Here is a 14936-nt window from a genome sequence, read left to right on the forward strand (position 1 = left end):
GTAGGAAGTATCAAGATGTCTTCAAACTTAGCTCCACATGGCTCAACAAAAATAAAATGTTCTGAGTATAGGAAAATATTAGCAAATGTTGGGTCCAGGTGGATGATGATACTATTCATTCAACTTCCCTGCACCCAAGAGCACTCAGAATGGAGACCAGGGAGATGAGGGGCTCCTCCCAGCCCCCTCTGCCCCAGCTCTTCCCCATCTCCTGTCCTTTATTGCCTTTGTTGAGATACAATTCGAACATCACATCACTCTTCACCCCATAGCCGTCACTCCCCAGCCTGGACACAGTCCAATTCTAGCCTGCCACCACTCCTGCTTCTGTCTCAGATGTGTTTCATTTTTACTTCTTGAAGACCAACATGGGTTGCCAAGTTTTGAGCTGAGGCCAATTCTTGAACACAGCGCCCTGCTGCATTTGCCCATGCAGGAGGTCAGAGGGTGCCAGCAGGTGTCACCCCTGGACTCTGCAGCCTGTGAGCCTAGGTAGACAGTGACTCGGCTCTGCTTCCTAGCTCTGCTTAGGGAGGGGCTGGAGGGAGAAAACCAGGTGCTGGCTCTCAGTGATGCATCAGAAGTCAGTCCATGGCAGCCAAGCACAGCCAAGCCCTTGGCAGGTGGGGGCTCTGGACAGGCACTGTGGTCTCCAGTACCCCACCATATATGCTGCCCACACAGCAGACACAGAACTTCCAGGCAGCCCCCTGTTGTGAGGGGTGGGGTGCTGAAGTTCCACACTACCTCTCACCCTCAAAGGAACTTCCCAATGCCCATAGACAAAACATGCGCAAGATTCCTTCATTGATCGGAGGCACTGTACAGCAGCTCAAATAGCTCTAAGAAGCAAATTGTGGTGGTGCATGCCTATAATCCCAGCACTCTGGGAAGCTGAGGCAGCAGAATCACAAGTTCAATCCTAGCCCCGACAACACAGTGAGACCTTGACTCAAAATTTTAAAACTAAAGTGCTGGGACACAGTATGAAACTATTGGGTTCAATTCTCAGACTGGGAGGAAAAGACTTCTCCCTGGGAAAACCACTGTATAACCTTTGCATGACAACTCAGCTGTGTCCTAGGCCAGCTCAAAGCCAGTCTAGGACATTAGCTTCAAGTTTTACACATAAGTCTTGAGACCTGCTTGCTCCACAGAGGAACAACAGAGACCTGGGGGAACTTCATGGAGCAAGGCTTTTCCAGGGCAAAAGCAAGTCCATGGGCAGAACAGGAGAGCTTGGTAACAAAAACAGCATCAACAGCTATGGAGCAAAGAGCTGCCAGGAACCCGCTTCGGTCCAAGGTTGCTCTGTGCTATCGAGTTCAGCACCAGCCCTCTGGACAGGCATAGGGGAAGAACGCTGAGCTGCATCTATGCAGTTATATTTCGCTTCATCCTTGCTCTTTTCTGTAGTGGAGTTGACTGTCCATTACCTCGTCCATGCCTTGGTGCTCACCCTGTTGGTGAGCAGGGCTTCCCAAGCAAGGAACCATGGTGGGCCTAGCTGACACCCTCTTTGCCTCTCACTGAGGTCCTGTGTGCATCTCAGCCTCAGGAAGGGACACAGCCCTTCATGAGTCAGACAGGGCCCCCACCCCCAAGGGGACCACAGAAGTGAAGGTCCACCTCCAAACCTCTTGTCCAACCCCATGCCAGTGGTGCTAGAGTTTTCCCGTGGAGGTGATAAAAACACAATGACTTGAAATCCAAGAAAAGGGCTGGGAGTGTGACTCAGTGGTACAGGGCTGGGCAAACTGATGCAACTGATACATTACTTAATTCCCAGGACTGAAAAAAAAAATAAAAGTAATGAAACTACAATAATAGTCCAAGGTCAATGACCCCTGCAGGCCGAGGGGTGGCCCTGGATTTTTCTGAGCTATCTTACCAAGGCTTACAGGTCTCTTTCACAACTGTTGGGTAGGTTCCACCCCCAGCCCAGCCCACAGACATCCTCCCCCTCCCAGCCCATCTCAAAAGCATCACTTTCCACCTTAATAAAGCCACCTAAGGACCGTTATCCAGTGAACACAGACCTGGGGTAACTGGTAATAGTAAAGTCAAATGCTTATGTTTTTCCCTGCAGTAGGGTAACATTTTCCATCTCCTATTTCCCCTGGCCTGATGGAAGATGCCATTCAGGGAACTCCAGGCGTTTTGAAGATGAAAAGGAAGGTAGGGGGCCTGGCTCAGTGCTTATTAACCACAGAGAGAATTGGGTTCACTTCAAGCAAGAGAGAAATAATGGCAAGGGGAGCTGATGACTCTTAATGAATTCATGCGAGGAGAGTGTGGGTGATCAGCTTGGGCATGCGAAGCCCCAAGACCATCTCAGGAAGGAGAAAAACAAAACAATTGTTTTCTATTATGACATAAAATTCACTCGCCTCCCTCTAAGTACCCAGGGCTGGCGGGGCTTCCTGTCCACTGCCATCCAGCCTGGCTCTCAGCATGTGATGCTGTTAACTTAGAGGGAACAGGCAAGGCCAAAGGCCTCAGTCAGGTGAAGGTTCCACTTCCTGTCTGCCTCCCACCAGGGATCTGAACCCCTCACCCTCAAGTCACACCTACCCTTGGAGTCCAGCTTCCCAGTCTCCTCTTTCCTGTGTCAGACCTAAGTCTCATGGGAGCCTGGAAAATGAACCCCTTTCCTAGCACCCCTCTTCACCTCCCACCCCGATGGCAGAGGGTGGGGTCAGTACAGAAAACCCTAGTGGCTGCCTCTACCCTAGTGGCTGCCTCTAATCCTGGACAGGTGGCCCTTTGGCACGAGAACCCTGAAATCGCTTCCTTCCTGGGCTGCAGGGAGCCAGGTCCCTTTCCAAAACCAACGCCCCTCAATCTGGACTGGAGGGGGTGCACACAGGGAGGAATCTGCAGCCCAGGCCAGAGGTCTGTGACCTCCCCTAACGCGTGCTCTCTTCCTGGGATCTCGTATCTAGTGTAAACGCGGTTTCACACATAAATAACGTGCCACATCTGGCCCTTTGGTTTTATGGCGTCTTAGCGACCGAGCAATTTCTAGATGGCGACCTTGTTAACCAGCAGCCTGGGCTTGCCAGGAGCTACAGGGTCCCAGGCACTGATGAGGATGGCGGAGAGACAGGGGCAGAGAGACCCAAGTCCCCGTCGCCAGGTCCTAAGGGCGCTGAGAGGCAGCCCACGCGCCCCTAGGAGGAAGGGACCCCTGCACAGTGGAAGCCCCCGCCCCCCCCCGCCGGCCATGTGGCAGCTGAAACAGCCATCGAAGCCCAAGTGTGTTTGCGCTCGTACCCAATTTATTACCGCTGAACATATGGCCAATATTTTGACTCACGTCAGTCGGGTAAGGAAAACAAACAGAGCGCGCGCGGCGCGGGGGAGCGGCCCCCTCCGCTGGGGCTGCGCGGCGGCCGCGGGGCCCGGAGCTGGGAGTCGAAGCCGGAGCGGAGCACCCGGAGCAGGAGCGGGAGCAGGGAGCTGGACGCTGAGCCATAGAAGCCGCAGCGGGGTCCCAGAACCCAGAGAGGGAGCCCGCGACAGGGACCCCGCGCCCAAGAGGCTGCGCCCAGGTGAGCTGCAGCTCGCGCGCTCGGAGGGCGCGCGCGTCGGGCGCCGGCAGCTAGGGGCACAGTGCGGCCGCGAAGGGGAAGCCGGCGTCGGCCTCTCGCGGCCAAGCACCAAGCGTCTGCTCATCAGTCTCCGCGTCGCCGGAGACAGGGACGCATTCGGGGCTCGGGCCCCGCGGACCGCTCCTGAGAGGAGTCTCCAGGCCCCGAGTCCCCGTGGGCCGAGAGGGGCTCTCAAATCTAGCACGTCGCGCCCCTCCCTGCCGTGCTCCCGACCTGGGTCCTTCGCCGCGCTGCGGAGTTGGGAAGCAGCAGGTGGGCAACACGGGGCGTGTCCACTTCTCCCTAGACTTCGAGGGTCAGTGGGGGAGGGAACCCCGGGGAGGGACAGAACTCCCTCCCTGCTCCCCCTGTGTTACACCTGCAGTCGGGAAAACTTTTACCTGCGCCGAGACGGGTGCTCGCGTTGGGCACCCTGCAGCGGGTTGGGTACTCCAGGCAGCGGGGGCCAGGCCGGTGCGGGGAAGGGGGGCAGAGAGGGAGAGGCGCGGGGCCCAGGACCCCGCCCGCCGGAGCGCACCCCCTGTAGCCCTGGTCTGGAGGGCGTGCGGTGGGGGAAGGGCGTAGCGGAATGGGGGGGCGGTCCTGGTAGGTGGAGGACTAGATAAAGACGCGCCCGGAAACGCGGCGGGGTTGTCGCTGAGGCCGGGGAGAGGGAGCGGGAGCGGGAGGCGGAGCGGGCACTGAGCCCTCGCCAGCCTCCTCCCCGACCCGGCGCCGGTGCCTGACGCTCCTGGCTGTCCGCGCCACCCCCACCTCGCCGGTGAGTCCATGTGCGTGCGCGCGGGGGTGCAGAGTAGAGGGAGCTGCTGCCGAGGCGGAAGTCCCAAGATAATTTGGAGCTGACTCCTCTTGGAGAAGAGGGTTCTCTTCTGGCGGCGGAATGGGGGCGGTGGGGAGCGGAGGGCGAGTAACAGGAGTAGCGGCCAGAAGCACCCGCCCCGGCTGGAGGCTGCGGAAGATGCCTGCGATTGCTGGGGAGGCGACCCAATACTGAAGTGGGAGGGGGTCGCCTGGGCCGCACCTGGCGCTGGACAGTTCTCGTTCGCGACAGTAGAGATCGCCAGAGGATCAGAAATGCGCCTCGGGGGGGTCTGCCTAATCTGAGAGGGGCGCCTGCTCCCCCAACTCGGGCGACCACGGAGGCCCATCGGTGCGCCCCACGCGTGTCTCCGCTTTGGTGGCACTTGGGGGTGGGAAGGGAGCGTTGCATCTAGGGCACAGGTGCGACTTTTAGTGCTCCAATGAAAAGATAACAGATACCCACGGACTCGCGCAGTGTCCTGGTCCTTCCTGCCAGGCCCTGAGCGCAGGCTGAGCGGCCTCTTCTGCACACCCAGGGCTGTTGCGCTGGCATCAACCCGCCTCACCCGGCGTTGAGTTCCCCGACTGTTAACCAGCTAGGAGACGTCGCTTGTTTTCCTGAAGTCTTGTAATGATTTCGTCACGTGGTGAGAAGTAAATTCAGATAACAAAGTGCTTTCAGTACCCTCGTTCCTAGAGAAACCCAAATCTCCCGCACTGAAATCTCCTTTAACAGGGGAAGGTCGGGCTAGACCGGGAGATCGTTCCTGAAGGCAACGCTGACGATGCCTAATCTCCTTGTAACATATTTAATCATCAGTGCAGCGAGAACGAATAAAGCACAGGGGTTTGCCCGGGGGGATGTGGTGTTTGGTTCCCCAATAAACCAGTGATAAAAGATCGGCTGGAGCAGGCTGCTTTGGCCCGAGGGGGGCTTAAAGGCACATTTTTAAAGAAAATATTGGAAGGAGGCCGGTTCCATTTTGTAACACGCCCCAAGCCACATTATGTGTTCAATTTAACATCCATGAAAGTTAAACGGCTTTGCTGGCCTCTTATTTTATTGGATGCATTTTCAAAGATCTCATTAAAGTGCATTTATCAAAGTCCTAACATATGCCCGCGGGGTCTTATATGCACACAATGAGGCTGATTAATAGAAAGAGAAATCCTAATTTCTATTACAATTTATATACTCAGGAGATACTTTCCTTCTGGAGAGGGAGGGGGCAAATAGTCGGGAAAGTGTGTTTCACCTTGCAAAAGAATAGAGTTACCTCCCATAGATGTAGTCCTCCTGCACCCGCAACTAATTGCTCCTGGCTTGAGTTCCCCAGCTCTGAACCTATCTTCATGGTTTGGAAGCATTGTGCCTTTCTGGTAGGGTACGCACCCTGGCTAGGAGACTTCCTTGAGACAGGGTGGAACCATCTCTGGGCTTGAACTCCAAATTTACCCAGCACCTACCTGGTGACCATGGGTAGGGGGCCTGTCTGCAGATGGCCTTTGCTCTTCCTCTCCTGGTACTGAAGACTTTATACCACAATGTGGGTTAAAGTGGGACTTGAAGCCAAGGTGGGCTGAGATGCTGTTTGCCTGGGCTAGCCCTCACTCTCTGGTCCCAAGGCTTGGGGCCCCTCCAGAGGCCTGCCTGGCCAGATGTGACCTCCCCTGAGGTGTAACTCCTCACACAGTCACTACTCAGACAGCAAAGACTTCCAGGCTTCTCAACTTTTCCAGATCAAGAGAGGTCTCTGTGTGGGGTGGTACTGCTAGGCCACACACCTTGATTACTTTCACTCTAAATACCAGAGCTCAGGGCCCTGCTTCCTGCAGCCCTAAGCCCTCACAGCACAGGGGCCCAGTCTGTAAGACAATGTCTTTATCGCCTTATTCAGGGACCTAGATGGGTGACATTTTCCACCTTCACTGATTTTAAGTGCCTGCCACTCCTGGAGAAGTCTCCAATGTGACATAAAATAAGCCTTTCCCCTTCAACAAAACCTTTCTGTCCTCGTGTTAATCCCCAGTGAAGCAGGAAGCAGGACGGTGCCCTGGGCTTTGTTTCAGGAGTGAACGGAGGAGCAGGCACCTTGGTACTGAGCAGGCGAGGCAGGTCGTCTGAGATACAAGGTGCAGAGGCCTGAGCACTCAGCCTTGGACTGTACCGGGAAGGGAGTTTGCTGCAAGCCCCTTTCATCCCACAAGGGAGAAACCAAAGAAGAACAAAAATGAAATCAAATTGGTACTTGCAAAGAAAGGAAAGGTGCTTGTCCTTTTGAAGATCTGAGTGTGGGTGCAGAAGGAAATGTAATGTCAACCAGGGTTGCAAAGCTTTGGACTCCTCAAGTCTGCCCCAACTCCCTCCACCCCAGCCCAGGACTTTTTCCTTAACTCCCCTGGAAACTAAGCCTCCTCAACAAGCTTTGGAGGGGGGGCGAGCACTTTGCTCAGGGATCCTGGAGGCCTTCAGCGCCCGGTGCAGAGATGGTACAGGGCTGCTGTCCCCAGACGGGAGGAGGCTGCTGTCTGGGTGCTCAGGCCTCTCCCCACACCCCTCGAGTATCTCTCTTGCTCTGTGTGCTTGAGTGTAGTCCTTACCCCCCAATAGGGGGCGCATCGCGAGGCGGTACGGGGAGCGGAGCTGGAACGCTAGGCGCATGATGCGCCCCCACCCCAGGCTACGGGGCGCAGAAAAGGCGCTCATGTTTGAGCTACCTGGGAAGGTAAACACTGGGCAGACTTAGAGGGCCACTTGTCCTGGAGTGGGGCCACTTAGGCTGTGTACATTCACCTCGCCTCCTGGGCCTCTGCAATTGTTTAGCTCCTTCGCCGTGCGCTCCGCACTCCTGCGAAGGCTGCGCTCCGGCCCTGAACCGAGCTCTGGATGCCCTGAAGGAAGCTGTGCTCTGGGCTCCGGGGACAGGTCTTCTTCCTCCCCGCGGCCCCAGATGAGTGTAGTTATGCCTGTCCTCGGCCGAGAAAATGCACACGGTTAGAGATTCTCGCCGAACTTGGAACCCCAGCGCGGAGCATGCAAACCTGGCGCCCTCCGGGCAGGACTCTCGCGGCTGTCTTGGTGCGAGTTGTTCCCGACCCCCAAAGGAACCCGAACTCGTCTCGCTCCGTGCAGGGCAGCTGGGTTTAGGACTCCAACACGCACCTAGACATCTCAGGTTCTCAGCCTCAGATCCAGTGCTGAGCGCGCACGAGCTCCCCAGACCGCGGCCACGGAGCCTAAACTGGGCCCTATCTTTGAGTCTAGCTTGAACCTGGCAGCGATCATAAAGAACTCAAGTAGGGAGAACCGCGCACATGCACTTTCAGCGGAAACGGTGCGCGAGATGCTGATAGGTTTCCAACCCGCGAGGTGGGGGCGGTGGGGACAATAATAAAGGACTCTGTCGGGAGGGAAAAGGGGCGCGAGGCTGGGCCCCCTCCGACTGCCGGATCCTTCGGAAAAAGAGATCAGAATAGCAAAAGTCCTTACTGAGGCAGGGGCAGCTTCTTGCGGAGGCCTCGGCCAGAAATCACCTGTTTCATGTGGTAAGAAGAGGTGCATTTGGCGCCTGGCCCCTCAAGTTTGGCGGCCACAATCCCAGCCCACGAAATCGAGGGGACTGGAGAGCAAGCTCGAGGCACGGGACTTGCCCCGGCTGCCAGCTGGGCCCGCACGGCAGTCCACAGGCCCCTCCTGGGGGACTTGCATTTTATGATCTTCCTCTAACAAGCCCAGTTTCTCCCCCTCAATTACCAGCCTCCCAGCGGTCTCCCTGCCCCTTTTCAATTGCAAATGATAACGCTTTGGAAACGGACGTGGAAACCACAAGGGCAACAGAGGAATGGGGACACGGACGTGCTGAGTCCCCAGAGGGAAACCCGGCTGGACCCACAAGGTGGCTGAGGAAAGGCCTGGCCTCTCCAGCTCTCTCCTAGGCTGCCTGGCCTCCTCGGAGCTAAGGCAAGGCCACAGCGGGGCCCAGATGCACCGTATTGGGGCTGGTGGAGGCCAAAGGTCAGGAGCACAAATCTGGCCTTTCCCTACTGGGCTGGGGATCTTGGACTCAGAGCCCTCAGGCCAGGCTCCCTGCCCCTGTCCAATTCCCGGGGGCCTAGATTCCAAATGGAAAATGGGTAATTCAGAGTGCTCTGAGTGCCTCACTCAGTCCATAGGGCTAGAAGAGGGTATCATCTTGGGGAAAGTAGGCCTGCTCTGCCTGGGAAAGTGAAAAATATGTGAGAACTGCTGGGAAGCAGATCATTCCACACTGGAGCCCGCTTGCTCTTGGAAGGTGCCTGGGGGCAACCCCACCCCCACCCCAAGGGTCCAAGGATGGCTCTGGGGATGTGCAAAATGAGGTTCCTCCTTCTCTACCCAAACTGAGAATTCAAGAATTCATTTGGTCTAACTGGGCTCTGCTCTGGCCTCAGACTCCAGCACGGATGGCTACTGGAGTCCCCAAAGGAGCCCCCACCCCCAGCACGGAGGACTAAGAGGAGAAACACAAAATCTTCCTGCAGTGCTTGGGTTGGGGATCCTTCTCTCACCAGTTACTTATTTAGCAGCTGAGTGACCATAGCTAGGGCAGGCTCATCCCTGTATCCAAACTCAGGCTTCCTGGATTCCTGGAAAACTGACTTCCCTCCTGCAACTGGACAGGCCCAGGAACTCCCACGTTAGGGGGAGGAAGGGGGGGAGGGACAGGCAAGAGGGGAGGCTGAGAAAGACAGTCTGGGGAGAGCAAAAAAAAAAAGGCACAAAAAATAATGTGTTTGAGGAACACGATTCAAACCAGTTTCTAATTCTTGCAGGGGAAAAGGGGGAGGGGAGCAAGGAGAAAAGAAAAAGTAGGAGGAGAAAGAGGAATCGGGGAGCGACGACATGAAGGGGTTTCCTTAATATTGTGGCCGGTTCCGAAATGAATGAAGAGATAGTCCATTGAAAAGGGTTGAATGCCATGACAACTAGCAACAACCTTAGATTTATTCCAAACAGTTAGGACACATTGAAAGAGAGCGTCAATCATGTATTATTTCGCCACTGAAATAAATGCAAAAACCGAGCCGGGACAAAGGCTTCCAACGGGAGCGGGACATTTGTCTACATTTCGCTCATTGTCCGCAGCTTAGCAATCGGTTTGTATTTGTGTTTGCCCGGGTCCGACCACCCAGGACGCGCCGACGAGGGGCTCGCTCCACCCTGGGCCATTGTCACCCACGTCACATACTGAAGGCGAGGCCGCTAGGGCTGCAGAAAGCCGCCGAGCGGCTCGGAGAGAGGCGCCCTCACCGGACGCTGGCAACCCGGGGTGGAGGGGGTGCCACGGCGGCCCCCGCAGCTGCGCGCAAGGAGAACTCGGGCCTTGTGCTGTACTCTGCCTGCGCCAAGCGGCCCGAGCTAGGGTTTGGAGGAAACAGAGCCCGAGACCCCCGCAGGCGGCCTTCTCTGCCCTGCTAAGCCCCAGGCCGAGCTCCTTCCTGGCGCTGCTTTGGGGTGAGCACCCAATAGGGAGCAGCCCTCTCTGCCCAATGTTAAACTGGACAGAGAGCGGAGAATCGCCTTTTCCTCCCCGCGCAGAGCAGGGCTGTGCCAGGAAAGTCCAGCTCTGGACTGGGGCAAGGCTGCAAAGTTCCTTCCAACCTAACCTAGAACTGCGAGCCTGGGGCGCCTCCTGGAGACACGCCCCCGGGGGTGCCGAAAGGAGAGGAAATGGAGAGACTTGCAACCAGGAGGATAACTCGGGAGAAAGCACTGCACCCCGGGCCCATCCTCTGACCCGTTCCCCGTGGCTTCGTGGAATCCTTGCCCGGGTGGGGCCCAAACCCACTTCGCCCCACCCCCGCCTCAATCCCGCCCTCCGCTTCCCACCGCCCCACCTTTCGCGGCAGCCGGAGGGGAGGGGGCCGGTGGGGCAGGGATAATAGAGGCCGGGGGGGAGCGGGGCGCCTGCCCTTCAACTCGGCTCTCAAGGAAAAGGCGGCCAGCCCGAGGCCGAGCTGGAGTCCGATTGCCTGCGAGTTGGAGCTCTAGGCGCAGAAAGTGAACTGCGCGTCCCTCCCAGCCGCGGGGAAAGCGGGGATATGGGGCAGCGGGTGAAGGAAATAAATGAGTCCTCAGCAAATAAAGCTAGGCCGGAGGGGCTGGAGGGCTCGCGGCGGCGCCGCTGGCCGGCTTGCACCAGGCGCTCCGCTAGGGTCTCCAGCTCTGTCGCGGTTAACTGGAATCAATTACTTGCCTCGTCGTTTCTAGTACTCATCCTTAAGCCTCAACCAAAATATTGACCTAGGAGGCTTACAAAAGTTGGGTTCTTGCCATTTGAACTGGATCTTGTTTGGAGAACCAACAGCGATGCGAAGCAAAGATTTCCGCGGCTCAGCACCCCCCACCCTCCAAAGGCGCCACAAATCGCCAGTTTGTGGCTGGGGGGTTGGAAACCGGTGAATGGTAAAGAGTTTTTCCTCCTCCAGGCTCTGTTTTGTTTTCTACCCTACCACCACCCCCTTAACACGCAATTTGTTAAAACGGCCCTTTCAAGTGCTTGGACTCTCGAGCGACGCGGTGGTCCTTTGTATGTAAATACTGGGTAAAAAAAAAAAAAAAAAGGCCCGGCCGGTCTTTGCAATTAATTGACACGTTACACCTCTCATCTCGCTCTAGAGGGCCGTTCGCTGGGAGCGCGGAGCTCCCCAAAACCCACAATTTCACATCTGCAAATACTGTCTTCATCCACTTGACTCCCAAGACCCGCCCACACGTGGCCAACCTTCGCGTTTTTAACGTCTCTTCCCCCTTTTTCCACCCTTCCCTCGCTCCCTCTCCCGCTCCCCTCCCCCCTCGCCCCCTTACCCTCCCTCCCGCGTTCTCCCCCTCCCCTCCTCCCCAGGTTCGTGCGTGGAGCCCAGCCTTATATGGACTGATCGCTCGGGCAATGGCCCATTTTTTCCTCGCCACCAGCCGCCACCGCGCGCCGAGCGGCCGCCGGAGCCCGCGCTGACGCCGCCTTGGCACCGCTCCTGGAGTTGCGAACGGGCCGGGCGCGCGCTCCAGCTCTTGCGCCCACCGCCGCGTGCTTCCGCTGAGGACCGGGCTGGGGTTGGGTTTCATTTCTTCCCCTCCCTTTCCCCACTGTTTCTCTCCCTCTCTCTCCCTCTGGTTCTAAAATAATAATTATCTCAATAATTAACGCCGTCCCCTCCCCTCCCCCGTCCCTCCCCCCCACCCCTCCCCCGCCCGCCGGGGCGACGGGGAAAGCCACGAATTGACCAAGTGCAGCCACAACTTTGCGGCATAAATTGCGGGGTCCCCGAACCATGTCGCTGACCAACACGAAGACGGGATTTTCGGTCAAGGACATCTTGGACCTGCCGGACACTAACGACGAGGAGGGATCGGTGGCCGAAGGGCCGGAGGAGGAGAACGAGGGGCCGGAGCCTGCCAAGAGGGCCGGGCCGCTGGGGCAGGGCACCCTGGAAGCGGTGCAGAGCCTGCCCCTAAAGAGCTCCTTCTACGACAGCAGCGACAACCCGTACACGCGCTGGCTGGCCAGCACCGAAGGCCTACAGTACTCCCGTGAGTAGCGCAGCTCAGTCGCGGGCGCCCAGGGGGAGAAGCCCACGGAGCGCAGGTCCTCTGTCCCTGGGAAGGTTTCTAACACTTGTCTGGGATGTGCTCGGCTTCCAGTCCCTGCCCCTGCGAAAGACTCGGTCTCAGATTCCCCCCCAACCCAACGTGAGTAATTAAGAAGCAAGAGGAGAAGGGAACCAGGACTGGTCGCATATGTCACCCGTGTGCTATGGTTTCAGCCAGGCCCTGGAGCTTTGGCCAGGGAGAGACTGGCCTGGGACCTGGCGCTGGCCAGCGAGCCTGGTCCAGCCGCGGGAGAGGGTGGGGGAGGCTTCGGGTGGCCCGGGTATAAGTAGCTCACCCTGCCCCCTGCGCGATCATAGAGGACGCTTTGTGTGGTGCGGGGGTGTCGGGAAAGCCCTGGAGCAAAAGCGAAAGCCCCCAAAAACCTGCCTTAAATGGCCTAGCGGATCAATGCTGGGATTGTGGAGTTTTTCTTTTAAAAATCTGCCCACGTCTCTCCAGAGAGGAAACAACTTAAGGGGGCCGGAGCCCTTAACCTGCGAGGATCTCCCACGCGCCCCTCCCCGCCCAAACCCTCACCCACATCTTGCGAACCCCCAGAACGGCAACCCCAGGACACTACTCCTGCGGGTTATTCTCTTTACCCTGGGAGACCTGGGCGCTTTCCCGAGCATCCAGTGCGGCTGGGCCGCTGCGCCCAAGGCCAGGGCGCACGAAAGATCCGTGGCGCCAGCGCGACCCGGGCTGCGCGCTGCCTCCAGGTGCTCACGCGCTTCTCTCTTCTGCAGTGCACGGGCTGGCAGCCGGCGCGCCCCCGCAGGACTCCAGTACCAAGTCCCCAGAACCCTCAGCAGACGAATCCCCGGACAATGACAAGGAGACCTCGGGCAGCGGAGGGGACGCTGGCAAGAAGCGGAAGCGGCGCGTGCTGTTCTCCAAGGCGCAGACCTACGAGCTGGAGCGGCGCTTCCGGCAACAGCGGTACCTGTCGGCGCCCGAGCGCGAGCACCTGGCCAGCCTCATCCGCCTCACGCCTACGCAGGTCAAGATCTGGTTCCAGAATCACCGCTACAAGATGAAGCGAGCGCGGGCCGAGAAAGGTATGGAGGTGACGCCCCTGCCCTCACCGCGCCGGGTAGCCGTGCCCGTCTTGGTCAGGGACGGCAAACCGTGCCATGCGCTCAAAGCCCAGGACCTGGCCGCCGCCACCTTCCAGGCGGGCATCCCCTTTTCGGCCTACAGCGCGCAGTCGCTGCAGCACATGCAGTACAACGCCCAGTACAGCTCGGCCAGCACACCCCAGTACCCGACTGCACACCCACTGGTCCAGGCCCAGCAGTGGACTTGGTGAGCGCCGCCCTTGAGACTGCGTCCCAGGCCAAGCCCGCGCCGGCGGCAGTGGCGAGGAGGACTGGTCCTGGGTGATTATTATTATTATATTATTATTATGGGAGAATCGGTCGCCCCTCGGCTCCGCGGTAGAGGCGCCGCCGCGAGGTTCCATCCGCCGACTCCATCCTGCCTCTCACCGTCCTCCGACCTTTGGAGGGGATGGACCCAGAGCCGTGTTTACAGCCGTGTTCGCGCAGCTTCGCTTCTTGCCTCCCCCGGGGGGAGCAAACCACCCCAGAGTTAACGTCCTCTCTTGAAAAGGAGAAAAAGACCGACCCCCAGCCCGCTTTCGTGAATTTTGTAAAATATGTTTGTGTGAGTAGCGATATTGTCAGCCGTCTTCTAAAGCAAGTGGAGAACACTTTAAAAATATATAGAAAATTTCTTCTTTTTTAATAAGAAAATGCTAAATATTTATGGCCATGTATACGTTCCGACTACTGGTGGCAGATTTGGCTTTGGGTTGTAAATATCGGTGGTGAATGTTGGTGGACTGACCTTCCTGAGGGGGCCGACCCCTCTGGCCCAGCGCCCTGCTATGCCCATTTGTTTTGGTTTGGTCATATTTGGGTTACCCCCGTTTTCTTCTTTTCTTTTTCATTTTATTCGGTGCAAACTTTTTTCAAATATATAAAAGGAGAAACAATGTGTAGGCGAGAAGCCCCCCTTCCCGTGCCCCATTTTCTGGGTCCTGAGGCCAGAAATTGGAGCTCAGCCATTCAGCGCGGTTCCCCAAGAGCGCCGGGCACCGAAAGCTTTCGATTTTTTAAATAATTTTAATAAAAATCCTGTGTTTAAAAAAGCCAACCAAGAAGCCCAGCCCTCCGGTTTGTCTGACTGTAGCTCTGCTCCAGGCCCGAGGCCTGCCTGCGCCAAGAGCGGGATGCCGCCATGCGGACTTCCTCTTGGGGTGGGGAAGGCTGGCACCCGGGTGCAGGAGGGGACCCCAGCAGGCCTCATCTGGCCCCACCAGTCGGACCCTGCAGCCGGACCAGAGCTGGAGCACACAGCCTGCAGCCCCCCAGCCCCAGAGGCCTTCCCTTTCTAGGCCTTTCCACCGCCTCGGTCTGCACCGGGGCTGCAGCATCCGGGCCTCGGGTGGAAAAGTGTTTCTGGGAAATGCTGAGGCCAGGAGAGCAAGCCCCCCTTGCTAGCCCAAATCTATGAGTGGCTCCTTCAGCCTGAGAAGCTGTTGAAGCCACTACACTCGATGACTTTCACTTTGTTGCGTTTAATTTCCCTCACGCTAAGAAGGGGCCTGGGCTGTGCGGTGGAGACAGAGACGGTCCAGCTTTCTTTCTGCTCCCCACCTCCTTTTCCAAATGTGCAGCTGTATGGAGGCCTGGGAGCTGCTCCATTTGGGTGTAGGGATGAGGGTGGGTTCGGTGGTGGCATTGGGGAGGGACACTCAGGGTCCTGGCAGTAGGGGAAGGCAGGACGCCTGAGCCTTCCTCGGTGGTCTTTGATCCTGGAGGAGGTGGGGAGTGTGCATCCCGGGTGACCCCAGCAAACTCTCCCCCTCTGGGGTGTCCCAAGTCTTT

The 14936-nt window shown here is 57.6% G+C and overlaps 1 protein-coding gene across 2 annotated transcripts; it reads left to right on the top strand.

The window, feature by feature from the left end:
* Positions 1–3414: 3414 nt before the first annotated feature.
* Nkx2-2 (NK2 homeobox 2) lies at positions 3415–14209 on the top strand. Of its 2 annotated transcripts, none has more exons than XM_063248613.1 (3): positions 3415–3554; positions 11300–11985; positions 12792–14209. In XM_063248613.1, the coding sequence occupies exons 2-3, from the start codon at positions 11727–11729 to the stop codon at positions 13352–13354; spliced, it is 822 nt and encodes a 273-aa protein (XP_063104683.1). In that variant the 5' UTR covers positions 3415–3554; positions 11300–11726; the 3' UTR covers positions 13355–14209. The 2 variants fall into 2 exon arrangements, with proteins under 2 accessions (XP_063104683.1, XP_003476493.1); XM_003476445.5 differs by lacking the exon at positions 3415–3554 and adding an exon at positions 4249–4374.
* Positions 14210–14936: the final 727 nt, after the last annotated feature.

This window comes from Cavia porcellus, unplaced genomic scaffold (assembly GCF_034190915.1).
Source record: "Cavia porcellus strain 051 isolate PalLab524CR breed Dunkin Hartley unplaced genomic scaffold, mCavPor4.1 scaffold_5, whole genome shotgun sequence".
Classification (NCBI taxonomy): Eukaryota; Metazoa; Chordata; class Mammalia; order Rodentia; family Caviidae; genus Cavia; species Cavia porcellus.

What these genes read in the sequence shown, in the direction of transcription:
- Nkx2-2 (XM_063248613.1), top strand. Translation starts at nt 11,727, where the DNA reads ATGTCGCTGACCAACACGAAGACGGGATTTTCGGTCAAGGACATCTTG. An exon ending in CGAAGGCCTACAGTACTCCC is followed by an intron (nt 11,986 to 12,791) that starts GTGAGTAGCGCA and finishes TCTCTTCTGCAG; the next exon opens with TGCACGGGCTGGCAGCCGGC.